The 27,880-nt window shown below is 40.3% G+C and overlaps 2 protein-coding genes across 15 annotated transcripts in view; one reads left to right on the top strand and one right to left on the bottom strand.

The window, feature by feature from the left end:
* The window catches only part of MYO6 (myosin VI), a 162,253-nt gene extending 152,999 nt beyond the window's left edge, over window positions 1–9,254 (top strand). For 11 of the 14 annotated variants that reach the window (XM_027550964.1, XM_027550966.1, XM_027550968.1 and 8 more), the window contains 3 exons: window positions 1,426–1,452; window positions 4,015–4,233; window positions 4,743–9,254. In XM_027550964.1, coding sequence (XP_027406765.1) covers window positions 1,426–1,452; window positions 4,015–4,233; window positions 4,743–4,942 — 446 coding nt within the window. In that variant the 3' untranslated portion in view covers window positions 4,943–9,254. The remainder of the gene's footprint in view (window positions 1–1,425; window positions 1,453–4,014; window positions 4,234–4,742) is intronic. The other 3 variants (XM_027550971.1, XM_027550976.1, XM_027550975.1) reach the window with 1 other exon arrangement.
* A 1,009-nt stretch (window positions 9,255–10,263) lies between these two features.
* Window positions 10,264–27,880, bottom strand: part of IMPG1 (interphotoreceptor matrix proteoglycan 1) — a 169,427-nt gene continuing 151,810 nt past the window's right edge. Inside the window, exons 15-17 of the mRNA XM_027550977.1 lie at window positions 22,795–22,960; window positions 12,815–12,887; window positions 10,264–11,334 (exon numbers count right to left, since the gene is read on the bottom strand). Coding sequence (XP_027406778.1) covers window positions 11,305–11,334; window positions 12,815–12,887; window positions 22,795–22,960 — 269 coding nt within the window. The 3' untranslated portion in view covers window positions 10,264–11,304. The remainder of the gene's footprint in view (window positions 11,335–12,814; window positions 12,888–22,794; window positions 22,961–27,880) is intronic.

A 27,880-nucleotide genomic window follows, 5' to 3' on the forward strand; every position in this document is an offset into this window, starting at 1 on the left:
AAAGGAGTATTTTTTTTAGCGATAATCTTTAGCTGTAATGTTCTAATCATGACCTTCAACTGATTGACTTTCATTATATTCTATTTTAAAATTTATACATCTGAATGATTGCACTTCTTTAAAAAAATAAATGTTCTCATATTTGACATTCACATTTTTAATGAATATATAAGTATTTATTGTATTCTTATATCAAACCAAACTTTGGCACCTTACTCAGCCAACTTTGCCCCAAAAGGAGCAAATAAAATGTGGCTTGCCTTACTGGTTCCCATACTGTTTCCATTCATAATGTACCACTGGGAAGAACAACAGAGTAATTTAAGAAAATTTCCCAAGGGTCCCATCCAGGTATGTGAAGAAAACTAGGACTTGTGTATGAACATACTCCACATATATGTAGTCTTCAGAGAATTTTAATTGAACATGGTGCATTTTCAGGGTAGAAGGTAACTTCTGCTCTGAAAAGTACATTTTTATTTTTCTCTCATGTAAAATTTATTCTGACACAGGAGTACAGTTGAAAGATGACGAGCACCAAGATGCTTAACAGCTTATTTGAGAAAATTCTGTTCTCCAGAAGATTTCCTAATGGTGCAGCTGCTTGACTTGTAAAAGGAATGGCTATGCAGTTTAATATTTAGAAGGATTAGAAGTCCTTAATTTGAGAAAGCAAAATTATGACAATGTAGCAATTAACAAAAATATAGCCTTAAAGAGTAAGACATTGACAAATCATGATTAGTGTTAAGAGTTAGGAATTGGGAGGCTCAGAAACCCTTTTCCTTTTGCTGCAGTAGGGGAGCACACCCCTCATCACATTTACCCTGGAGAGAGGCTTTCAGAAATAATTCTCGGGGGTAGTAGCAAATTACCCAGTAAAGATTTATATTTACTTGCTTGAAACAGTGACTTTGGAGAGTAGTTTTATTTCATCATCCCGAACTAAAAATGTTGTCAGCTTAAGATTTAAGACAGTGTGAAGAAATTAAAACCTGCTGAGTATATGTAAGTGTGGTAATGCTTTTTCTCTATATAAAAAGCATTTTTAATGAATTTATGAATTATTCTCTTCCCTCCCTCCCCTACAAAAATTCTAGTAATGCTTTGATGGTACTCTCATGTTGATTATTAAGTTGCTGTTTTGGATTTTTGTTTGGATATTGCTGTGTTTAAAAATTAAATTTTGGTCCTCTTTGTATGTCTATCAAGCAGGATGTCCCCCAAACATAATCAAAATAGATTTTTAAAAGTTGGAAAGCAGCATCTACTTGTAGGTTATTATAGAAGTACTTGGCTATGGATAGGGAATTTATCTGTTAGTCACCACCTCCATTGATGGGAAATCGTTATGAATTAGAAGAATGCTTATATAACATTTTTGGCATTTTTATCTTTTCTTCAACATAAAATATTTGTTCACAGATTTTGCACCATTTTTGAACAATTCACGTAAGTCAATGGGTGGTTACTCATGAGCTAACTGGAAGATGGGTTAAAAATATTTTATAAAGTACTAACTTCTTCTAAACATTGTTTTGCTACAATTTTAAGGTGAATTGTGGTACATTAATTTTGGTTTATATGTACTAAGATACTTAATTTGAGAGTACTTTCATTTGGATCACTCCAAAATATATTTGCAGAAAAAAATTTAATTAATCTGTTATTTTATAAAAGTGCTCAGTCGCTCAGTCATGTTTGACTCTTTGGGACCCCATGGACTATAGCCAGGCTTCTCTGTCCATGGAATTTTCCAAGCAAGAATACTGGAGCAGCTCACCATTTCCTATTCCAGGGGATCTTCCCAACCCAGGGATTGAACTCTAGCAGGCGGATTCTTTACCAGTGCTCCACCTGGGAAGTCCCTATTTTATCAAATTACTTCCTTTTTAAAAAACCTAGCATTTTAAGCTGAGTATATACAATTCTTATTGTAGCAAAACTCTATCTTAATAAGCAGCTAGTCTTTTAGAATAAAGACTAACTTTAGGTGCTGGTTTCAAATGCTGTAATGGTATAAGGATTTCTGTCTGAAGAGATCTGACTTTCATGTGATAATGTACACAGCTTAATAGAATACCTCTTAATAGGAAGAGATTATTCTGTTACTTCTATAGCTTCCTATGATACATGTTTTTTTGATAATGTCAAAATCTTGGAGTCATCTTAGTGTACAGTAAATTTCTTCTAGAATCAGTTGAACAGTAATGATTTGAATATAATGCCATATTTATTTGCCAAATGGTTGCACATAATTATTTTTTACTGCTTCTAGTAACTTACAAACTTACAGATTTGAAACATTTTCATACACTTTAGAAGAACAATTGAATGTGAAAGAAATAGTTGTTTAGAAGATTAGTTTCAGGCTTTCCACATCTGTATCTTTGTACTTTTCCAGATGACTGTTCATTTCCAGGCTTCCCAAATACAGTTTCCTTTCTCACATTAGTAGACAAAGCCATCCAAGGCTTTCTGTTGGGTTTCTTAATTTTATCCAACAGGAGATTGTTATTTTGAAAGAAAAAAAGTAGATTATACTAATGGGTGGCCATTGGTATCTAGTATGTTTCGATCAGTAGGACCTTGAGTTCTAATTCACTGTTTAAGATGGAAGGCAGGGTTTTTTCCTTTTAATCCTTTTTATAAAATGTTTTAGTTTTGAGTTAGTGTATATCCTGAAGAGTAGGTAGTTTTTAAAACTCGAAGTGGAAACACTGAGCTGTAAGTTGTTTTGAGGGAATAGGAATGAGAGGATAAATAAGCTCATCTCTGATAACATGCTGAAGGTGATACAGCTTTTTTAAATCACTAATAAAGCTGGGACTCTCTTTTCATAGGCATATACAACTTTGCTAACTGCTTTTTGCTTTCTATTGTTTGCACAGAAATAAATTCAGCTGCTCTGTAGCTTTTGCTATTGGTGCAAGAGGTAGAATAAGAGTAATTTCATCCTCTCAGTACTTGGAAAGTCTTACAAAAGCCATGTGACTGTCCTGACTTAGACATACAAGTTTTCATTGACATACTTAGTTTCAGTGAGATTCTTAACTGAGCTGCAGTAAATGATTGGTCTACCTTTAAAGTTGTGAGTATAGAGAATATGAAACAGATTTGCCATAATTATGCTCCTGAAGATGTAAAGTCATTGCCCCAGAGAACTGTGTGTTTTCAGGAAAAAAAAAAAAAAAAAAATGAAAAAACCAACCATAATGAAAATTGAGCAAGGGAAAAGAGGTTACTGTGAGCTCAATACTCAGTGTTAACAGAAAAGCAAGGATTTTTCTTTTCTATTGGCAAAGAGAACCAAATATTATACACGTTCCACTTACTACAATGGATTTTATTCCAAGAGAAGTCTAATTTCAGAGTAAGTAAATCTGAGTGAAGGTTCATGCTTCCTGTTACAGTTTTGTTGTCATAAAGTTGTTTAAATCTTATTCATAAAATATCTGTGTTATCTGGGCCATTTTACATCCCCAGATCAGTTGGCAAGGAGAAAACTTTTATGTCTTTCACTTCTTTGAGGAAATTGTGGTTAAATTGTCTAATATCTAGAATCCCTTAGATTTGTAAAATTGCTGTTTGTTTCATCATAAATAGTCCCATAAAAATCATTCTGCAGCATTCATATGAACTCCTTGGAGGAAAACTATAAATCTAGTAAACAGAACTAGTTTGCTTTCCTGCCGTGTGAGTTGCATGAGTTCATTTTAGGTAGGGATGCAAGCATTTGTGGGATTCTCTGGGGGCTGCTGTTGTTACTGCTGCTGCCGATGGTGCTGGTGGTGTGGTGCTGGTGGTTGGGGTGTGTGCGGGGGGAGAGAAAATTCTAAAAAAAAAATCACACTTTGAATTGTATTCATTTGTAGATAATTCATATTTACATTTTGTTTTAAATTCACTATTAGGACCCCCTGTCTCGGCTTTAAAAAAAAATTGGTGGTGCATTCTAGGATTAAAGACTGTTTACCTTCTCCCTTGGGTGACTGTCCTTGTTCCCTGTGACAGCTCAGCAGAACCCGGCAGCCCAGCTTCCTGCCAGGCAGCAGGAGATCGAGATGAACCGACAGCAGCGTTTCTTCCGCATCCCATTTATCCGCCCCGCTGACCAGTACAAAGACCCGCAGAATAAGAAGAAAGGCTGGTGGTATGCCCATTTTGATGGGCCGTGGATCGCCCGGCAGATGGAGCTTCATCCTGACAAGCCACCCATTCTCCTCGTGGCTGGTGTGTACGATTCCTATGAACAAAAATTTATAAAGCAGAAAAGTAGTGTATACCCTCTGAATGAAATGGGGTAATGTAATAATGCAGTAAAGTTCAAGGTTGAGGCATGGAGTTTTGCAGTTAAATCACATCAGGTGAGGATTACTTATTTACAGCGTGGAATCAATCGCTTGGATTGTGTCCTCGTGGAACACACAGAAACTTGTCTGTGTCCTTTCGTATTTAATTGTATAGGTTGCCTTGTAGTGGTTTAAGGAGATGTAGCATTTCTCTTAACCCTGGCAACTTGTTGGATCAACTGCATCCTTAGTATATTTGAAATGGTATACTTGGTGGAGGACACATTTCTTACTGGTGAATTTATGAAGCAAATTTCAACCTTCAAGGAAGGAAATAAAGTTTTAAAAGTTCTCAAATCTATGACAGCTGGTAGACATTTCAGGAATAAAGTTTACAGTAAACATCTGAAAGGAGGTATGGTTAATTCTCTGATGTCTCTATCCGTGCAGGGAAGGATGACATGGAGATGTGTGAGCTGAATCTTGAAGAGACAGGCCTGACTCGAAAGCGCGGTGCTGAGATTCTGCCAAGACAGTTCGAAGAAATCTGGGAGCGCTGTGGAGGCATCCAGTATCTCCAGAGTGCAATCGAGAGCAGGCAGGCCAGACCCACGTATGCCACGGCCATGCTGCAGAATCTGTTAAAGTAGAAGGTGCACTAACCTTGCAGCTGGGAGGCCTTGCCATGTAGGGAGTGTGCCCCAGAGATTAAACCCTTCCACGATCAAGTTAGGATTACTTACACAAGTGAACAGATTTTACTAATCATGGGTTTTTGTTAATTTAAGGTTAATTATGGTAGTGACTTTGGGACCAAAAAATTGTTTTCCTGTATCCAGCTATAACTGTTAGACCTCTCGTCAGTGTGATACTTGTTACACTTGGACAGACTCTGATGTCTCTCTTTCTTTGCCAACAGACTACCTTATATCCATTTTAATTGTTCGCTAGGAAAAGAAGTTTTTTTTAAAAAAATGCAGAATTCTTGCTTTTTAAGGAGGCCGTAGTACCGTAAAACTGGAATAAAGAAAACTTAACTTCAATTTTCTTACGAAAATCAAGGCACTTAGAATGATCAAGGCACTGGTGTTTTTTCTCTGAAAGCTGTATCCTTCCTGTACTCACTTTTTCAGAAATTCATGGAAATTTCCATCAAAGGTGGAAATATTTTCCCCTCCTGTTCTGCAACGTCTTAGTTTGAGTAAAGCAATTTACCTGAAGTTCTAGAATTCTGGAGAGAGCCTTGATGTGTCTGATACGATCTTTGATAGAGAAGGTACATAGTATTCTGCACAGATTGTTTTGCTTTTCTATCACATTGTGTTGCTATAAGAATATGTTCTTATACTCCATGAACAAATAAAGGAAATTTGGATCATTTAAATGCTTGAAAGTTTTGAGATAACTTTTGTTTCACTTAGAAAAAGAAAGTTTTAGGTGGCAGTTTGGCTTAACTGACTGAATTCAGATATTTCAGTTTCATCTCAGTTGCAATTTTATATCAGAATCTTGTCCAAGTTGTTTCATGTGATTTTAATCTAGTGTTCTACTTCAAAACACTCCTGTTTTTTTAAAAAAATTCCTATTGTCTTTTTTGGCCTTTGAGATTCTGGTAATTGTAGAGCTCTTTTATAAGCTTTGTAATTCAAAAACCCTATACTTAGAAATCGCTTGTTTCATGTAACTGATAATTTAAAAAAATGTTTTTGTTTGTGTGCTGTTTAGTTTTGATCAAATGTCAGCAGTTTCAAGCCTAATATTTCTAACTTTCATATTAGGAATTTGGAAACAGAAATACATCAAGGAGTTATGTTGATATAGTTCTAAGGAGTCTTGTTTGTATTTTAGAATAAAATTAGAAAATAAAATTATTCTCTGTACCTTTTTTCCCTGATGTTCAAAGACTCTAAACCTTTGAAATGAATTTCCAGTAATTTTTTTTTTCTCTTAGAGAGAGCCATCTCAGTTAGGAAGGTATTTCCCAGCTGACTAGATTAGAGCTTGTGAGCCAGACACTGTTTTCAGAATTGCTTCTCTCATAATATGTCTTAGTGTAGAGATATTTATTTATTACGACACTGTGCAAATGATGGTCTTCTGTTAAAGAAATTAAGTGGTCCTGTCTGTCCTGTTGAGAACGTCGATGTGATCATCCTTTGAAAGCTGTATTACCGCGTAGACTCACCCACCCCTGGGTCATGCGGTCCCTCTGTGATTTGGTGACAGGCGGTCTGGTTACTGAAAATAAATGTCCTCTTCTTCCTCTTCTTATCACTTGGCTTTAACTGGTGTTTTTATTTGTACAGGATAGTGAATAGAAAGCTTTTTTTCTTAACTGGTAGCAAGTAGAGTGCTGGAAGAAAATTTAGTAACCAAATAGATTTTTAATGCCTTGTGCCTTTAGTACTGTTTCCAGAAACAGTTTTATGTGCGTCCGAGATCCATGCAGGCACTTGATGGAAAGCTAGTCACACAGGTTAAATTATGGAAACAGAGAACTTAAAGCTGTGAAGAATTTGTGGGAAATGTATCACGGTCCGTGTCCATATCAAGCACAGGCCTGAACCTAGTGCTCTGAGTGCAGTTTAGTTCTGTTTTTACAGCTCAAATCCTGTCCGGATCAAGTTTCTTTGGAATGATGCCACACATCATTATCTAGGCATTGGAAATCTTTAGCTGCTCTAAGGGTTTATGAAATGGGCCTGACCTTTATGCTCTTTGAATCACTGAAGGGTACAGAAAAAAGTTTAGCTAAGAAATAATAATTAAGAGTATTTTTTTAAAAAGAAATATATCACAGCAAAGCATTGTTACAGATCTTCATAGTGTTTTACTTTAATAGCTGATAAAATTATCGGCAGTCTTAAGCCTGAACTCATTTTATTGCTAATTGTGTTACACAGCTGTCCTGGAACACATCTATTTTAAGTAGTCTCCTGAGTTAGTTCTGACTCCAGGAGACCTGCCCTAGTTCGGATAGCTTCCAGTCACCTCCATAGGACAGCTCCACACACACAGAAGCCCCTTTGCTGGAGAAGCCTCGGACCCTTCACCCTTTGAGGCAAGTAGTGGAGGTGGTGTTCTGAAAAATGTGGGTGCAGCGTCTTACAGTGTTCTCAGTCACACCCAGGAATGCCAGATGAAAACCGGATGAATCAAATGCAAATTTAAATTTTAATCAGTCATTTTAATTGGGATATAAAATTGGAAGTTTAAACCAGCATACTCTACATTAAGAGCCAATTCTTCTTTTTTTTTTTAATTTTATTTTATTTTTAAACTTTACAATATTGTATTACTTGCTCAATACCAGTTCCTTCCTTAGCATATGCTTTGTAAGGGTAGACGTCCATAAAATATTAAAACTGAGAAAACAGAAAGTTTTCACATTCTACTATAATGGAATTCCTAATTCATTAACACATTTAAGATACATATTGTGAGCTATGGGTAGGTTCCAAGAAAAAGTTTCTCTAATACTCAGATGTTAAGAGACAAGTGAGTTTTCTTGGTTGTAAGGTTGAGTAGATGGCACCGTCTCGAAGGATAACATGAGGAAGAAGTAAAAGAGTACACAAAAAACATTCTACTGTAACTTACTTTCTGCTTCCTCTAGTGACTTTTTGTAGGTCATTCTTTCCAGTAACATAGTGAACCCTTTTGTAGACAGCGAAACAAAAGATCATATCAGATCACAAAAGAATATAGCATCTTACGCGGAACGCAAGTGGTATTTGTGAAAACTTAGAGAATAGAAACTCACAGGCTCAAAGAATAATGAGGATATTGTAGTTTTATTAATTGGATTTTTAAAAAGCTATTTTCATTCACAGGTTATTGCAATGGTTCTCAGGGGATCCAAATAGGTAGATCTTTGGTTTCTTCACCTGAACCACCTTGAGAGTACTGGATCAATAGAATAAATAGTATTGGATGAATCAATCAGTGAATTATTACAGTGTTAGTGGTAGACTTGACTGCTTTTATGTAAGAGGTTAACAGGGATCCAGACAGCTTGAGTAATTGAGTTCTAGACCGTGAAAGAGAGAGAAATGCCTTCACTCCACTCATGGAGCATGGGATCAAAGCAAGCAGACTTCTTCGAGTAACCCCTGGGGGTTTACAGAGGGTTGCTCCTCTGTCACCCCCAATCTTCAGAAGGGGTGGCAGCTTTTACCTTTGTAGCATAGCCAGCAGTAACAATTACTGAGTGTTTTTATTTCTCCTAGAAGATAAACTAACAAGGGAGGGGAGGGCAGAGGATACCTAAAAATTACAATAACAACAAGCAGGGGCAGGGGTCAGGGGCAGCGGTAACAGTAAGGAGAGAGAAGAGTGGATGGAGAGAAAGAATAGAGATGCATCCTGAAGAGCTGCTTGCCAGGCGGAAAGCACTGATGTGGTGTAGGGGGCTGGGTGCTCCTAGATCCTCCCCAAGTTTTAGAATGAATTGTATGCAATATAAGAGCAGAACCCATGGACCTATTGAGCCTGGACCAAGACAGGCCTGGTGTATACATTCTTAGCATATAGAAATGGCATGCTGGGGAAGGCCAGTAGACATTCTGTGCATAAGCCTTGTGGAAGGATGAAATAGAAATCCTTTGAGAGGTCAAGCCTACCCATTCCTGGACCAGATCTGGAGGACAGTGAAGTTCAAGTCAAATCAGTGTAGTCTTCCTTGCCCATGACTAGCCTAATGTATGTCATAGTCTTCAACAGGAGATAACCAGGAAAAAGTTCACATCAAAAAGAAAATCTTCAATGCTAATTTTTACCTGTACCAGACTCACCTTCAGATCCAAGTAGGTGTATTACTTGGCTGTTTTCTTTTCATTTTGAAAATTCAATGAATTATATCTGTTACTTAATTTTTCCTTATTTCCTAAAGATGTGTATCTGACACTGTCCTAAAATACTGATGTACTGGAAATACAAATAATAAATGCTTTCTATGTAGAACTTCCTCTTGCTTCTTGTGCTTTTAATAGAGTTGCAAAGTGTTGCAAAGTTGTAAATGTTGCATGTGTTGCCTGGAATAAATTGGAGAAGCTGGGATCTTGAAGTTGGTCCAGTCACTGGAAACTCTGTGCCAGGAGGTGGAGAAACAGGCAAGGAACCTGGGTGATTGGAAGGTCTTTGAGCTCTGACCCCAAACTTCTGGGTTCTCCCTCCAGGGAAAAGCAGGATCATATGTGAGCCACTTTGCCTAGGTTAAAGAGAAACCAAATCTTGGCTGCATTTCCCCAGACCCTCATCAGTCTGTTTGTGAGGTGACACAGGATGTAAAAACCGGGGACCCAAAGAAGGTTCCTCCCTGAGAGACAGCTGGTCTCTGTAGGCTGACTCATGTGAAGCCTACCGTGATCCACAAGGGTCTTCTGACGGCAGGGGGGCGGGCTGGCTTACCTCAGCAGCTCTTCTCTGGGGGGTTGGAAAAGACCAATCCATAAAGTGGGTGATCCAAAGGGTGGGGGACACTTGCTTCCACAGGAGCCCTTCCCCACAGAAGCTGGAGTGCCTGCCCACTTCTCTTTCCTTACCCAAAGCAGCATTCTCTGTAGTAGTCACAGCACAACTCACATGTGGAGGGCACGTTATGGGGGAGGTAATGGCGTCAGATTTTCATTTTCTGTCTTGATGGAATTGTTCTTGGATGCTTCTGGTTGGCCTGTCATGCTTCTGACAAGCACGTTTTCCTCTGGGGAGTTCCAAGGCCGTGGAAATGAGCAGGTACACGTCTTGCCACCATTCTTGGCTTTGCAGCACTTTATCAGGACACAGTCTCCATCCTATATCATCACTCCACTTTGGGGAGAATTGGGACGAGAATAGGGGTCAAAGTTATGCCTTTGGGAGACAAATATCAGTGGTTTTTTCCCAAGGGTTTGCATGCTTAAAATCATTGACCATAATCTGTAAAGCAAATCCAGGAGATACCTAGTAAACACACATTATAAATCTATGGAGATATAGTACATATCATATTTTATTGAAATTAAAGTTTTGCATCAAATATAATTGATAGTTGAACATTTGAAAGAGATATGGAGGAATTCATTTTTCATTCAATGCACATTACAAACTGGCTGAACTGGAACACTTTGATTCCAGTCTACCTCTGCACACACCACAGTTAGTGTCCAGGATTACCCAGTGAGGTTACCAAATTGTAGAAACATACAGTTCATCCGTGTTGGGAAAGAGGAATTGGTTATGTCACAAAGTACAACCTCACTTTTTTCCCCGATATAATATCTTCCTCTAAAATAGGTCTATGCAGTTACAAGAAAAGTAAGATTTTTTCCATGATATGTATATCCCAGTTCTTCAAAGGAACAACCTAGGAATTATTGGCAGCAAAATTATCTACTGTGTAAGCAGTAATTTCTTATACAACTAGTATGCCTAAGCACTGAAGAGGTATGTGAGTTACAGACACTGAAGTGTGGAGCACCTATGTGCTCACCACAGTTCATGTCCCTTATGCATTCATTCTGCACCTCCTTGCATGTGTAATCTTTTATGTACATCCTAACATGTGAAGAGCTTTATTTCCTGGTATATGGTCAATCCCACCCCCCTGCCCCCAAATAATAAGTTGCACTTGTAAATGATCTGTGAGCAATATTTTAAGGGCAGCTAGACAAAAACCTGGTTTGCTATCACCTTGACTGTCACTGAGAAATAACCAAAATATTTACTATGTTTCACTGATTGTGTTTTGGGTTTTGATAATAAGCTGCTTTTTCTTCAGAATTTATTGGTCTTCAAGTATCTAAGTCTTCTCTATTTGAAATGTGATGTGTCCTGGTTCTGTGTTGATTACATGCCTGGATTTTGATGACCAGTGGATATGCCTGCCTAGGTTTTCAGAATTTTGAGAGAGTGAATCCAATTTTCCTTGAGAAAGAAAGTCATTTCTCTTGAGATAGATTAGGTGGTAATTTGTACACTTCCAGTTTTTAATTTCCTTCCCAATCTTGATAGTTAAATTCTTCATATCCTATAGTCAGTAATTCAAATTTCTTTTCATAGTTACCTGGAAGAGAAATATTTTTAAGAGATTAAGAAATGCCATCCAAGGTCAAAACCAGTGATTCATTCCAATGTTAGCTCTGCTGGTAGATGAGATAATATGCTTGTCATTTAGGATATATTCTTTGAAAGGTGGGAGATGTCCTCCCCCCAGATATCTCTAACTTTACAACCTGCTGAGAATGTAGTCAATTTCTTCCTAAACCTTCTCAGACTGAACCAGTATCTTGAAGCAGGGGTGGCAAATAGCTTGTGAATCAGTCACCATGTGCCCTTCCAAGCATTATTATTCTAGACTGCTGCTTCATTTGAAATGTGGTTTTTGATTCTCCCTGGTCCTTCTGGATTCAGTTGGTGTACACTTCATCCTGGAGATTTCATGATCAGCTCCTGTGTCCTGCTGTCATTTTATGGCCCAAGTCTGACCCTTTCCTGTCTTTTCAATGTTCTTTGTTTTAGGAAATAAAAGTGGCACACATTATTCTTTGTGCCCCCTTGGATATATGTATGTGTGTGGTGGCCTCAGCATCCCTCTTGACTGTATATTGACTGTATGCTGAGTTTCAGTTGCAAGCTTTGTTGTGTGTGTTTCCATTTAGCACCGTATATATGTGTGTGTGTGTGTGTATATATATATATATATATATATATATATATATATAGAGAGAGAGAGAGAGAGAGAGAGAGAGAGAGAGAGAGAGAGATCTCAGGTAGACTGGACAGGACACTGGCTGATTAACACTCATTTTTTACCATAAAGATTAGGTATAATTTTTGAAACTAGGTTATTTTAGGCTATAAATTGTCCAAGGTATTTTTCAAAAAGTTATTTTAAAAGTTCTTATGCTAACTTGGTTATTAGATAAGTTATTTCCCTTTGCAGAATAAAATTTTAGTCAAAAAAAAAGATTGGATGAGTATTTTCAAAGAGACATCTTGAACACTGGAAGAAACCTTTATCTGAGGATGAACTTTTAGGAATTTTTGATGCTGCTCATTGTTCACAAATCATGTTTCTCCTACATATTTTTGTTTTAGCTGATTATTTGAAATAAAAAGACATGTCACAAGATTTTATATGTGTGTGTGTGTATATATATATATATGTATATATATATAATTACTCAACTCCAGGTATATAAATAATGATTATGAAAAATTCAACCTTGTTGAAATGCATTTGATAAACTGCATGTGTATTTTTATAAGAAAAGGTTAGAAATATTATAATATGCTTTTTTTTCCCTGAAATCTTACTGTTTTGTCTACATATTTCAATTAGTGCCAGCCTCTGTCTCTATCCTTTTTGTATTAGGAATTGCCTTTTTCCCTCTTAAAACACAAAATTAAAAAGCCTGGCAAATAAAGGAAAAGTGTTTTTTCTTATCTCTATTTAAAATATGAGTCAGGCCCAGAAATATTTTTAATTTCCTTCAGAATTCTAATTCAACAATTAAAACCAACATATAAAAATACAGTCTTACCTTGTTATCTTGCTGACGTTGGAACTTTTTAACACCAGGTTCATACACTTGATTTTTAGATTGGTCTAGTGATCTGCAAAAGAAAGCAAAAACAACATATCCTATTTCCTGGACTTACCAATATTAAGAGCAGCTACAGTTTTCTCATATAATGTTTTAAAATGATTGTGACACGTGAAAATAGCATATTTTTGCAGGTGTCTTCCATTGGAGTTGGGGGAAACATGCTCCTGCATTCCCCCACCCCCACTGAGTTCTGCCTTCCAGTTGGCTTACTATTCCATTGGCAATGGTCTCAGAAGGATTGCACAAAGCTCATGGGAAAGAGTGATGTTTATCTTGCAAGAAGTGGGGTTATTTTTGAACTCAAATTCTGACTTATGGTTGCTGAAAAACAACTCTGTAATAACATTTTGTTAATCAATTTAAAAATATAATGTATTTAAAATTTGTATGTATATAGTTCCAGACTCTCATATATACATGTAATATAACCTCTGATAATACTGTACACACATTTTGCACCTTGCTTTTTTTCCCTCTTTAAATTGCAAAATGAGTATGATATTTGTGAGATGTTTTCTGATGTATATTTCCTTATCAGTAAACTCTTTCCCTTCTGTGAATATTCTGTCCAGTATAATTTCAGGGAAAGGGGGAAGGAGGGAAACCCTGTTCCTGTCCTTGTGTTTGAGTGGAAGAAGGCGGAAAACTGAGATGGGTTTGAAGAGGATGAGTATCAAGTTCCTGGCTCCTCCTGCCTCTAGCTAAGGTAGCATTTTTGGTTCGTATTTGCCCTAGTTGGGCAAATTGGAGGCTCCGAGAGTACCAAGGATCAGGCAGACACTGGCGTCAGGACTAAGAGGTCACCGGTGAGGGGACCATGGCAATAGAAACTTCTCAAAGGATCTTGTAAGACAAGGAGAGCCACCTCGCTCTGCCTTACATCCAGATACCACCTGGGGGGAGACAGGGGAGTTGGGGACGACCTGTGAACTGGGCTGTATATCCCAAGGGAGCTGAGTTGCCTCAAATGATTATTTGAACTATTAATCAAATGAAGTTTTATAAACTAGATTGGAGTATATTAAACTCCAAGCTCTCCCTCTCATATTTCCCCCCATACCTCCATTATCCAGTGGAGAAAGGGTTCAAAAGGGAGTTAGGAATAGCTTCTAAAGGAAAAAAAAAAAAATGGGCCTTCTCCCACCCCACCCTATTTGAGGTATAGCATGTGAGTAAACCTATGATCTTGCTGTAATTAAAACATTACTTCCATATTATTAAAACCTCCTCATAAATTTCACTTTTTACCATCATGTACTTAATCTGGCCCCTATATTTGGAAATGGTTTTCATTGTTATAAATAATGTCATAGAGAACATGTTAGGCCCTACTGAAGGACAAAGTGAAAAAGCTTAATTCTGAAGAGGAAAAATCATGTATAATTTACTCTGTTAGATGTAGATTTGCATGTTCAGTGCACTTATAATGGTAATTATGATTAATAAAAGTCAAGCTCATCAGGCCAAAAAAAGAGACCTTGGAAAGTGGAAATTTTGTTTATTCTGGGGAGCAGTTTGCCATGTTGCTAGTACAACTGATTCTATGTATAAAAATCGAAACCTGAAGGAAATGAAAAATGTATGGTCTCTGTTCATAAATATTGAACGGAGGAAAGGAACTGGAAGAAAAAGGTGAAATACAGCGAACGGCAGTGACTCGGCGCTAGAATGAAGCCCCGAACCAGGTGCAAACGTGCTGTGTGTCAGGGGCCTCATCTTCCCAGCAGGGCCCTCGCCCTCAGGACACCCTCATCTCTCTCTTCACTTTCAGGTGGAATAACAAAAATGCAGCCAAGTGTACGGTTCTTTAGAGAATGCTGCTTTCAAAGCTGTAACACTCAGTGTCCTCAGCTGATTTCCCTCTGAGACTACTTGTAAGTTCCAGGTAGGGAATCGATTTTTCCTTACAGGGCTGCCCTTTGTTGATAACGGTCACACAGCTCTAATGATGCCAGCACAGAGCAGTTGACACCCAGGAGCATCTAAGGTATTGCTTACCAAATCCACAGATTTATTCTTCTTGTCCTCATTTTAAGATGAGACATTGAGGCTTAAAGTGGGGAAATGTAGCTTAAGGTCGCAACTAGTTTGCTGCTGCTGCTGCTAAGTTGCTTCAGTTGTGTCCGACTCTGTGCGACCCCATGGACTTCAGCCCACCAGGCTTCTCCGTCCATGGGATTCTCCAGGCAAGAACACTGGAGTGGGTTGCCATTTCCTTCTCCAATGCATGAAAGTGAAAAGTGAAAGTGAAGTCGCTCAGTCGTGTCTGACTCTTAGTGACCCCATGGACTGCAACTAGTTTGGGTAGAGCTTAAACTTGGAACTTGGGACTAACTTTAAAGCCTCCAATCTCTTTTTCTTCCAGCTTAATTGAGATATAATTGACATCAGCACTGTAAAAGTTTAAGGTGTAGAGATAATGTTTTGACTTACATACATCATGAAATGATGACTATGATAAGTTTAATGTACATGCATCATCTTGGGTAGAAGACAAAGAAATAGAGAAAAAAAATATTTTTCCTTGTCATGAGAACTCAGTATTCTCAACTTTAATTTATAATGTCACAGCAGTGGTAATTATACTTACCATACTGTCATAGTACTTATCTATTTCATAACTGGAAGTTTGTAACTTTTGACCACCTTCATCAAATTCCCCCTAGCCAGATCCTGCCTCTGGTAACCCCAAATCTCATCTTTCTGTGAGTTTGTTTGTTTTTGAAGTAAAACTGACCTGTAATACTATCGTTATTTCCTGTTACACAACACAGTGATTCAAGATTCCTGTACATTTCTAAATGATCAACACGGTGTGTCTAGCTACAGCGTGTCACTCTACACATTTATTACAGTTATCGACGATATTCCTCACACTCCACATTTCGTACCTGTGACATTTATTTTGCAACAGGAAGTTTGTACCTTACCTGTGTGCTTGAGTCCAGGCTTCCCACAGCCCTCCTGTTAGTCCCAGCCATCTTCCAACCAGCCAGGGGGTCTTGTCTCCCCATGTAGGACCCTAGGACTGGGGCGTCAAATCTGGAGCCCTCACTGTTCACTCCCCAGGGAAGGTGTTCGCCTGTGTAATCTCCCTTTTCCGCTGAGCCCCCTTCCAGGGACACAGGTCCAGACCTGATCACTTTTCTTCATTTCCTACCTGATGCCATGTGGATCTTTCTTACAGCCTTGGTTGTACAGTCATCTTTCTGCCAGTTTCCAGTTATTTTTCAGGGAGAATTGTTCCATGTGTAGATATATTTTTGATGTGTTCATGGGGGGATTTGTTCATGGCTCATGTCCTCCTACCCCACCATCTTATATAAAGTAATTATTGATAGCTATGTGCATATTGCCATTTTGTTAATTATTTTGGGGGTTTGTTTTTGTAGTTCTTTTTTTTCTTTTTTATTCTTTTATTCTCTTCCTTTCTGATTTATTATCTTTAGTGTTATGTTTGAATTTATTTTCTCCTTATTTGTGTATCTATTAGAGATTTTTGGTTTGTGCATACCATGAGATATCATTCATATAAAGACAATACATAAATAAATATGATTTATATAAAATAGCCATACATATAATTATTTTAAGTTGCTGATCTCTTAAATTTATATGCATTTTAACAACCCAGCATTTTTAATTCTCCTAGATCATGTTTATTGTTTTTGTTTTACATACTTTTGTATATTTCTAAACTATTTACTGTGGATATAGATGATTTTACTGCTTTTGTTTTTAACCTCCCTGTTAGCTTTATATGTGGTTGATTTATTAACTTTATATATATTAATATTTGCTTTTAATAAAGAGATTCTTTTCTCTCATAATTTTCATATTTCTAGTTATGGGAATTTGTGCTTGGTGCATCCTTTTAACATTTCTTGTAAAACTGGTTTGGTGGTGCTGAATTCTTTTGGCTTTTTTTTGTCTGTAAAATTTTGATCTCTCCATAAACTCTGAATGAAAGCCTTGCTGGGTAGGGTACTCTGGGTTGTATGTTTTTCCCTTTCATCACTTTAAATATGTCATGCCCCTCCCTTCTGGCCTGCAGTTTCTGGTGAAAAGTCAACTGACAGCCTTACCTTCTTGTCGCTTTTCCGTTGGTGCTTTTAATGTTCTTTTTCTCTTCAATTTTTGCCGTTTTAACTACAGCGTGTCTTAGTGTGGTCCTCTATGGATTGTGCCTGTTTGTGACTCCCTGTGCTTCCTGGACCTGGGTGTCTGTTTCCTTTCCCAGGCTGAGGAAGTTTTCAACTCTCATGTATTCAAATATGTCCTCTTCCTCTTCATCTCTCTTCTCCTTCTGGGACCCTTATATGCTTGATGTTGTCTCGGAGGTCTCTAAATCTGTCATCATTTTTTTTTCTTTTTCTTGGCTCAGCTTCAGGGATTTCTACATCTCTGTCTTCCAATTCACTCTGTATCATCTAATCTACTATTCTTTCTAGTGTATTTTTTTTAATTTCAGTTATTGTATTCTTCATCTCTGGTGCTTGTTTATATTTCTCACTTTGTTAAAAGCTTTTAACTTCTCACTTTATTCATCCACTTGTCTTCCAAATTCTTTGAACATCTTTGCAATCATTACCTTGAACTCCTTATTGGGTAAATTGTTTATCCCCACTTCACTTAGTTCTTTCAGGATCTTATCTTGTACCTTTGGAACATATTCTTCTGCTTAATTTGCTATTTTCATTTCTATGTATTTGATATGTTGGTTACAATTCCTAACCTTGAAGAAGTGGCCTTTGTAGGAGATATCCTGTGCATCCAAGCGGTACACTCCCCTCTGGTCACCGGAGCTACATGCTCTAGACACATGCTTTGTGTGCGTAGTATTGGCTCTTCTGTTGTGCCAGGCTGACTACTGCGGATGGTCTGGTAGATGTGCCTGGTCCTGGTCTATTTGATTGCCAAACCCTGACTTGTGTGGCGGCTACTGGTCACTTGTGGGTGGGACCAGTTCATAAGGTGGCTGACTACATGGCCCTGGTGGGTGCCAAGATTAGCACCAGGTCACTGGTGGGTGGAACCTGGCTCTAGGGTGGGTTGTTACAGAGCCAGTGGTCCAGGATCTAGTGTTAGCCTGCTGGTAGGCAGAGCCAGTTCCTAATGTGGCTGGCCTGGGGATCTAGGATGTTCTAAAAGAGGTGTTGGCCCATCATGAGTGGGGCAGCTGACTGAGGGCTCCAAGGTGTCTCAGACCTGGAGACAGCTTGCTGATAGGGGGGCCTGTGGCCCAGGGGGATCTTGGGGCTGGTGCCTACCCTCTGAGGGGTGAATCCAGGTTCCAGGGTCTCTGACTAAGGGCTCTGGGGATCCTGGAGTTGTTAGTCCACTGGTGGGTGGAGCTTTGCCCTGGGCTCTCAGAATGGCTAGGGGCTCAGGAGTTCCTAGGCAGCCAGTCTGCAGCTGGGTGTGGCTGTGCCCCCACCTATCTACACTTCATTTGTCATCTGATCCTCAAATAAGTAAATTGCCAGAGTCACACAAACGATGGCATCCTGTGAGGGACAGAAATAACTGATGAGACAAAGAACAGGTGGTAGGGGTCCAGGAGAGATGCTCAGAGCACCCCTGGGCTCCAATTTTTCTCCAGTGAGAATCTGTCTGAAGCACCTCATGGGGGCAGTGGGGTTTATCTTCATGCTGAGGATATAATGTTGCTGCTGCTGCTGCTAAGTTGCTTCAGTCGTGTCCAACTCTGTGCAACCCCGCAGATGGCAGCCCACCAGGCTCCTCTTTCCCTGGGATTCTCCAGGCAAGACTACAGGAGTGGGTTGCCATTTCCTTCTCCAATGCATACATGCATGCTAAGTCTCTTCAGTCATGTCCGACTCTGTGCAACCCCATGGAGAGCAGCCCACCAGATTCCTCTGTCCATGGAATCCTCTAGGCAAGAATACTGGAGTAGGTTGCCATTTCCTTCTCCAGAGGATATAATACTCTTAGGGCTTAATACTTCACATTTGAAAAGGGATCTTTAATCAAGGAGTTGGAAAGAGTAGAACTGAGGGGATGTGGCAGATTTCTCTTCTCTACCACCCAAAGAAATTGAGTTTCTCTTCATTCTTCTTGTGTCCTTTCTTCCTACTCTTCTTCTCTCTCCCTCCTTTCCTATTTATTGGGCTTCCCCGATGGCTCAGACAGTAAAGAATCTGCCTGCAATATGGGAGAACTGGGTTTGATCCCTGGATGGAAAAAATCCCCTGGAGAAGGAAATGGCCACCTACTCCAGTATTCTTGCCTGGAGAATTCCATGGACAGAGGAGCCTGGCGGGCTACAGTCCATGGGGCCCTTTCTCCCTCCCTCCCTTCCTAGCTATTACCCAGCATCTAACATGGCAACGAGCACATGGGTATTCAAACACGTTTGTTGAATTGAATTGGTGTAAGGGGAGCCAACCTAGATAGCATATTGAAAATCAGAGACATTACTTTTCCAACAAAGGTCCATCTAGTCAAGGCTAATGGCACCCCACTCCAGTACTCTTGCCTGGAAAATCCCATGGACGGAGGAGCCTGGTGGGCTGCCGTCTCTGGGGTCGCACAGAGTCGGACATGACTGAGGTGACTTAGCAGCAGCAGCAGCAGCAGCAGCAGCAGCAGTCAAGGCTATGGTTTCTCCAGTGGTCATGTATGGATGTAAGAGTTGGACTGTGAAGAAAGCTGAGTGCCGAAGAATTGATGCTTTTGAACTGTGGTGTGGGCGAAGACTCTTGAGAGTCCCTTGGACTGCAAGGAGATCCAACCAGTCCATTCTAAAGGAGATCAGCCCTGGGTGTTCTTTGGAAGGAATGATGCTAAAGCTGAAACTGCAGTACTTTGGCCACCTCATGCGAAGAGCTGACTCATTGGAAAAGACTCTGATGCTGGGAGGGATTGGGGGCAGGAGAAGAAGGGGACGACAGAGGATGAGATGGCTGGATGGCGTCACTGACTCGATGGACGTGAGTCTGAGTGAACTCCGGGAGTTGGTGATGGACAGGGAGGCCTGGCATGCTGCGATTCATGGGGTCGCAAAGAGTCAGACATGACTGAGTGACTGAACTGAACTGAACTGAAGGGGCACCTTATTCCTGTGTAACTGCATTTTGGGGTCCATGTCAGCCCCAGAGGCAGGCACAAGTGGAGGCAGTAGATAGAGCAAACCCTCGTGACAGCTTTCCAGATCACTGAAAGCTTTGTTCTGCTGACCTCATTTATAACCACCCAGAAAGTGGTCTTTCTTCCTCTAGAAGAAGGGTGTCTAAAATGACAAATTGTATAGCCATCTGAAACAGGAAATAAGGTTGACTAAAATAGAAATTATATTCATTGTTTGTAAAGGGCATGTGCAACCCCTTTCTCTTCCACATCTTACTGGGGCCTTGCTCGTTACTCTTTCTTCCTTTCCTCCCCTTTCATTTATGTTATACAGGTGAAACAGGAACATATTCACATAACTAAAAACTGTGGACCACAAATCTGCTCCTCTCCATTGTTAAGTGGAATGATAGTTAAGTGAACCTATTAGTCCACATATTTGCTATGATTTTAAAAGCACATTGTATTTCCTTCCTGACCACTTGCCCAGTCCCCATCTCTCTGAGAGAGATAAGCTTCATCTATATTATTTCATCTGATTGATGATTGTCTGTCTCTGGTATTCCTTTGGAAAAGGTGTATGGATTCATTACGTATTCTAATGTATTGTCTACAGATTACAAGATAAAGTCAAGCTGATACTTTTTAAGTTGACCTGTCTCTATACTTAGCATTGTCTCTTAATAGTAGGCTTCCCTCATGGCTCAGATGGTAAAGAATCTGCCTGCAATGCAGGAGACATGTGTTCGATCCCTGGGTTGGGAAGATCCCCTGGAGAAGGAAATGGCAACTCACTCCGGTGTTCTTGCCTGGAGAATCCCATAGACAAAGGAGCCTGGCAGCCGACAGTCCATGGGGTCTCGAAGAGTTGGGCAGGACTGAGCGACTATCACTAGAATGAATCGTGTAATGTTGTATGATTTGTGACTGACAAAACGGCAATGCCATATGGTTGAACCTAAAATACTTAGACGTACATATTCCTGTTATTAATACATTACATAAATGGCATTTATTATCCTGAAATTTACTTTTCTCATTTAATGAAATGTCTTGCTCTTTTTCTACAGCAGTTCTAGTAGACCGTCTTACTGCTCTTAACTGCCATGTTTCACAATGAATATAACACCACACTATGGAGTTAACTGATCCCCTACCGATAGGCTGCACAATTGTTTCATGAGTCAAAGCAATGATGCTGTGAACATTGCAAAGTGCAAGTATTTTTGTAGGGATAATTGTCTAAAAGTAGAGTATCTTAGTCAAATTTAAAATATTGACAACTTTCTCTTGCAATAAGATCTTCCCATTTTTTCTACTGGTAATGCCTGATAGAACTCGTTTTTCCCTGATAGTATCTGCACTGGATGCTATTAACCTTCTTTTGCTAAACTCATGAGTAACGAATGATATCTCCATATTGCTTTTAGATTTCCCTACTTGTAGTGAGATTGATTATCTTTTCCTATGCTTCATGGGTCATTTGGATATCTTCTATGAACTGTGCCTCTGTATTTTTTGCTCATTTTAATATTAGTATGTTTACCTTTTATTGATGTGTAGGAGCTCCTATTAGTAGGGATATTCATCCTTTATCTATAAGTTGTAAATATTTTTCTCCCACCTCATTGCTTATCTGTTTATTTTTGGTGTCCTTGGCCCTGTGGAAATCCTCTTCTTAATGTCTTCTTGGATTTTATTCAGGAAAAAATTTTTTCAAAGCCCAATTTGTAGAAATGTAGAAAAAAATCTCCTCATATTTTCATACTTCCAATTTTAGGTTTGAATCTTTGATATTGATTTGTGTGTGGTAATAAACTAATTTTATTTTTCTAAATGGAGGGCCAGTTTTATACTAACTATTGCTGTTAACTCTATACTTACCTGACTGATTTGAAATGCTTGTTAAAATAAATTTCCTGCTATATAAGGCTTTGTTTGGGGCTTATGTATGTTTTATTGATCTACTGTCTAGGTCTGTGTGTATCTTAATGCTTTAAAGATTATTATGTTATGTATTCCTATAGAGCGGCCTCCCCACCACTGTACTTCAAGATTTTCTCTTGTACATTTTTATTTCCAGAACGTCAAGTTCCATAACAAATCCCGTCAGGGTTTTAATTGGGATTAACTCAGGGAAAATTGACAGCATCATTATAATCCCCCCTTATTTGAATAGATACTCTGTGTTTTGTGTTCTTTGTAAAGATGTTTAATAAATGTCATTTCATATACCCCTTGCGGCAAGCCAGCAGGGGGGTTTTATTAGTCTCATTATCCGGGGAAAAATTGAGGTTTAGAGAAGTTAGGAAATGTGTCTTGCTACTTGCTTAGTAAATTGCTGAGCCAATTGCTTCTTAACCCCTACTGGATAATGGTCTTTAAGATACTTGAAAGTCACAGGGTATGTTTCATCAGGAAAAGGGCTAAATTTCTCTCCTTTCTTGTTGATTGTGTAAGCAGCTAGCCATGAGCCCCCAGTGGGAAAGTGGCCATTAGATATCATTAGAAACTGATACAGGCTCATTTTTCTTCCCTTATTGGTCTTAATGAAACACTGGAAAGGCTGAGGACAAGTGGTACTCAAAGTGTGGTCCTTGGCCCACCAGCAGCAGCCAGGCGTGGGCCCTACCCAGACTGAGTGAATCAGAAACAGCCTCGCATGGCCCGGCCACGTGTGTTTCCACAAGTACTTCTCTGACAGATGCTCGCTGAAGTTTAAGAATCATGGGTTTAAGGGACCGTGTGAAGACATTCTAATGATGGGTGTCTCAGAAGCCTAAGGAACGGATTCTCGGGTCTCAGCGCTGGGATGCTGGCCTCACCTGCACGGTGTTCCCTTCCCCGGGATGTCTTCACAGTCCTCTATGGGAGCACAAGGGCCTGGGTTCCCCGATCGACAGCGACACTCGGCTTCCTCGGTCCACTCATTCCTCACACACTGGGCGAATTCGCCGCAGGCCAGGAATTTGCAGGGATCTGCTTGATCCGCTGTAGAAAATAGGGTATATTTTACTGATGCGTGGATGCCTGAGCAGTGGGACCAGCAGAAGTCAAGACAGAAGATCGAAAAGGTTTGCCATCGCCCTACTGTGACGTGTACAGGAGTGAGAACAGAGTGGAGTAAAGAGAACCAAGCATTTCTATATCTTTAATGAATGAGTTTACAGACACAGGTGATGACATATTTAGCTCCGCATTTAATTATGCACAAACTGGTGTGCATCAGAATCAGCTAGAGGCCTTGTTGAATGTCAGACTCCTGAGCCCCACCATCACAATTTCTGATGCAGGAGGTTTAGAGACCAAGAATCTGTATCTCTAAGGCGCTAACAAACAGAAGAGGGAGACTTCCCTGGCAGTCCACTGGCTAAGACTGCTTTCCAATTAAGGCGATACAAGTTCCATCCCTGGTCAGAGAACTAAGATCCCCACATGCCTCAGGGCCAAAACAAGCAACCAAACAAACAAAAAACCCCAAAGGACCCACAAAAAACAAAAGCAATAATGTAACAAAGTCAATAAGGATTTTAAAAATGGTCCACATTAAAAAAAAACTTAAGAAAAAACCAAGCAGAACATTTAAAAAATCCTCTAATGTAGATGATGTTAATGTATCTGATCTGGGGAGCACATTTTGACAACCACCTCATTAGAGAATTAATTTTTTTTTCCCCTGGACATATATCTGGAAAAGACAGAAACTCTAAATTCAAAAAGATACACCCACCCCAGTGTTCATAGCAGCACTATGTTCAGTAGCCAAGACATGGAAGCAACCTAAATGTCCATCAATAGAGGAATGGATAAAGAAGATGTGGTACATATATATACACATCAGCAACATGGAGATTATCACACTAAGTGAAGTAATCAGAGAGAGAAACAAATATCATAGAGTATCACTTACATGTGGAATCTTAAAAAAAAAATGATACGAGTGAACTTATTTACAAAACAGAAATAGATTCACAGCCACAACAAACTATGGTTACCAAAAGGGAAGGGAGTCGGGAAGAATGAATTGGGAATTTGAAATTAACAAATACACACTGCTGCTGCTGCTGCTAAGTCACTTCAGTCGTGTCCGACTCTGTGCGACCCCATAGACGGCAGCCCACCAGGCTCCCCCGTCCCTGGGATTCTCCAGGCAAGAACACTGGAGTGGATTGCCATTTCCTTCTCCAATGCATGAAAGTGAAAAGTGAGAGTGAAGTCGCTCAGTCGTGTCCAACCCTCAGCGACCCCATGGACTGCAGGCTTCCAGGCTCCTCTGTCCATGGGATTTTCCAGGCAAGAGTACTGGAGTGGGGTGCCACTGCCTTCTCCAACAGATACACACTAATACATATAAAATAGATTAACAACAAGATATTGTATGGCACAGGGAACTGTATGCAATACATTGTAATAACCTATTATGGAAAAAATCTGAAAAAATACATGTATATTTTATGTATGTATAACTGAATCATTTTGCTGTACACACAAAACACTAGAAATCGATTATATTTCAATAAAATTCTTTTTCTTTATTAGAATTTTTTTTTTTAAGGCAAACATTTTCTGCAGCGATTAGTTGGTAAACACATATTTAAGATCAGGGTTACATTTTAAAGCAGTAGTCAGTAGTTTCAAGACCTTCCTGGTTTGAAAATCTCTTTCAGTCTCTTGTTGATCCCTAGAGGTTCTTTTCTTTGAAAATTCAAATAGACCTCAGGTCTTTCTCTGTTTTGTTTTTAGTCATCAATTGTTCTTTTTCACTCTATTCTTAATTCTGTAGGATTGTCTCAAAATCTTCATCAAGTAGATTACAAATCAACAGACAATTATAAATCTCAGACTGTTAGCTCTGGGAGAATCGTGGCCCCTTCCAGCCCCTTCCTTGTCTTTTGGAGTTGAGCACACCTTGCTCTCCAGGGGAGAAGCAAAAGGTCGGTATCATCACATGCTGATGGCACAATCACAACAGGCCACTGGTCCCCAGACCACAGTTCTTTCTGCCTAGAAGGGTTTCCCATTGAATCGCATCAGCTATTTACCCTTCAGATTATTTCAACAAGCACCTATCATGTGCTAGGAACTAGTGGAGTGAAAGTGAAAGTTGCTCAGTCACGTCAGACTCTTTGCGACCCCATGGAGTGTAGTCTGCCAGGCTCCTCTGTCCACCAGAATACTGGAGTGGGTAGCCCGTTCCCTTCTCCAGGGGATCTTCCCAACCCAGGGAGCGAACCCAGGTCTCCTGCATTGCAGGTGGATTTTTTTTTACCATCTGAGCCACCAGGGAACACAAGAGTACTGGAGTGGGTAGCCTATACCTTCTCTGGTGGGTCTTCCCAACCCAGGAATTGAAGCGGGGTCTCCTGCATTGTAGGCAGATTCTTTACCAGCTGAGCTACCAGGGAAGCCAGTTAGGGACTAGGGGACAGGAATCCGGTATGAAGCCACTCTTTCAAGAAGCTGAGAGGGGACAGTAAGACACACACAGATGCTCCTCTACAAGAAGCCAAGGGTCTCGTCTAGTGTAAGAACTCTAACCACAAGGTTACATTAGAGATACAGGGGCCAGGGAGATTGCTGAAGCCTGTGTCTAAGGTGGATTGCATTTGGATGTGCAAAGACTGGGAAAGGAATTCTGACCAGACCCACCATAAGCAGAGGTACGGAGGTGGGAGAGAAACAGGCATGTGAAGAGGGAGCAGGGCAAGTCCAGCAAGGGAGGAGCAGAGACTCGTGGATGGGAAGGAAGGGAATTGAGCCTGGAGAGGTACATTCAGGCCAAGCTCTGGTAGGGCTTGAATGCCGTGCTAAGGACTTTGGACTTGACAGGAGGTGAGGGCCATGAAGGATCTGCGGGCAGGGGAAGGCTGTAATATTACAGACTTGTGCTTTAGAAAACATGTACATAGATCTCGGAAGTTTCAGAGTTGGGATCGTTTCAGTGATCATCTGAGCTAGTATTTCCCATGCAGGAACATTTGCAGAGCTTGAATTCAGCCGGATTTAATGTTTTATAGGGCTTCCCAGGTGGTGCTAGTGGTGAAGAGCCCACCTGCCAATGCAGGTAGACGTAAGAGATGCGGGTTGGATCCCTGAGCTGCGAAGATCCCCTGGAGGAGGGCATGGCAACCCACTCCAGTATTCTTGTCTGGAGAATCCCAAGGACAGAGGCGACTAGGGGGATACAGTCCATGGGGTTGCACAGAGTCAGACACGACTGAAGCAACTTAGTACACACACATACTAAAAGCAGGCTTGGTGGCTAATCTTTTATTTATTTTTTTAAGTGCTAGATGAAATAAACATAATGGGTTTCTCTTTCCCCTGGACTTTGACTCCAGCTACAGTCCCCTCTCTTTTTCCTTGTAAGCCTCTCAGAGTCACTGATAAGCTAATGTCTACTGCGCATCTTCAAGTGAAGGCCGCAGTCAGCTGCTTTGCCAAGTTTACTGACCACACAGAAGCCCTGCCTGTGGGTGTGGGCAGCTTGTGGGATGAGATTCCATTGACCCTCGTGTTCACTCCTGATCCAGTGCCTCCCTGTGGTGGAAAAAGAGAGCGCGGGAGGTCAGTGAGACCAGTCCAATGGGTGGGCAAGAGCAGTTCCTTGAAAACAAATTTTTGGGTCTCCCAGCAAGGTAGACCTGTTAGGTATTTCCGTAAAGTTGTATTTTTCTGCAACTTGAGGTTTCCTGTGGACAGAGTCCTGAGTAATGCGAAGTTTCCCTGCCTGACAGTTCCTAAAGCCGGCTACATAAAGGAATCTTTGTCACTGTTTAGGAAACAACTCACATTTACCCTGACAACCCAGGTGATTCACGTCCAGGGTCTGGCTTAATAAATAACAGCTGTCAGCAGCCTGACACTCAGGCCTGCCGTCCTGAAAGCAGAGGCCGTGAGGGAATAGTAGAGTCTCCACCGCCCTCTCTCTGCTGTGGAGAAACAGCTTTAACTTGGGAAGGAGACTGAATGCACAGAGCCTGCCCCTCTGAAAAGTAATAGAAAATGTGGGATAACCACATGAGTTTCTATTTAAAAAACGTTTCTGTTTTACCAATATTCCCTTCAGCCCAGCCAAGCATAGTCTATGCACCAGTAAAACTGAACTGAACACATAAGGCAGAAGTCGAGAAATGAATTTATCCACATTTGGGGGCCCTGAATTGGGTAAATGTGAAGAACAAGTGCACTTAGTTCATAGAGTACTTGCTTTCCCTGTGTCGTTTTTTGGGGACTAGCCTACAGAGCAGTGGCTTCTAGGTGGCACTAGTGGTAAAGAACCCACCTCTCAACGCAGGAGATGGGTTCGATCCCTGGGTCGGAAAGATCCCCTGGAGGAGGGCATGGCAACCCACTCCAGTATTCTTGCCGGGAGAATCCCATGGACAGACGGAACCTGGCAGGCTACAGTCCGTAGGGTCACACAGAGTCGAACATGACTGGAGTGACTTAGCGTGCATGCATGCATGCAGAGCAGTAGGTTTGCATTTTAAAGGTCTTGAAAAGCATTCCCAAGCGCTGACTGAGGAAGGTTGTCTCTCAACTCTACACCATGTAATCAAAATGCATTTAGTGAACAGTCCTTGCTGCCTGCAGGCGACACTTGGAAGCACTTTACAGTTAAAGCTAAAAAGATTATGATCCAGGTCATCAAGCAGTTTATAAATTCATAGGTCCTTGATGGTCCAAGACTGTCTTTTTCAAACCCTCTGTTACCGATCCCAAAGGTACTCTACTCATCTGCTCAGGCTTAAACACAGACTCTCCCTTCCTGCCGGCCCCTGAGAGTCTCAGGCCCACGTGTCACTAACTCTGGATCATTGCACTCACATGCCTCCCCTAGAACATCCTGTCACTTGTCCCAAATCCTTGGTTCTGTGTATTATTCCCTTTCTATCCTGTACTTCATCA

This window comes from Bos indicus x Bos taurus, chromosome 9 (genome assembly GCF_003369695.1).
Source record: "Bos indicus x Bos taurus breed Angus x Brahman F1 hybrid chromosome 9, Bos_hybrid_MaternalHap_v2.0, whole genome shotgun sequence".
Classification (NCBI taxonomy): domain Eukaryota; kingdom Metazoa; phylum Chordata; class Mammalia; order Artiodactyla; family Bovidae; genus Bos; species Bos indicus x Bos taurus.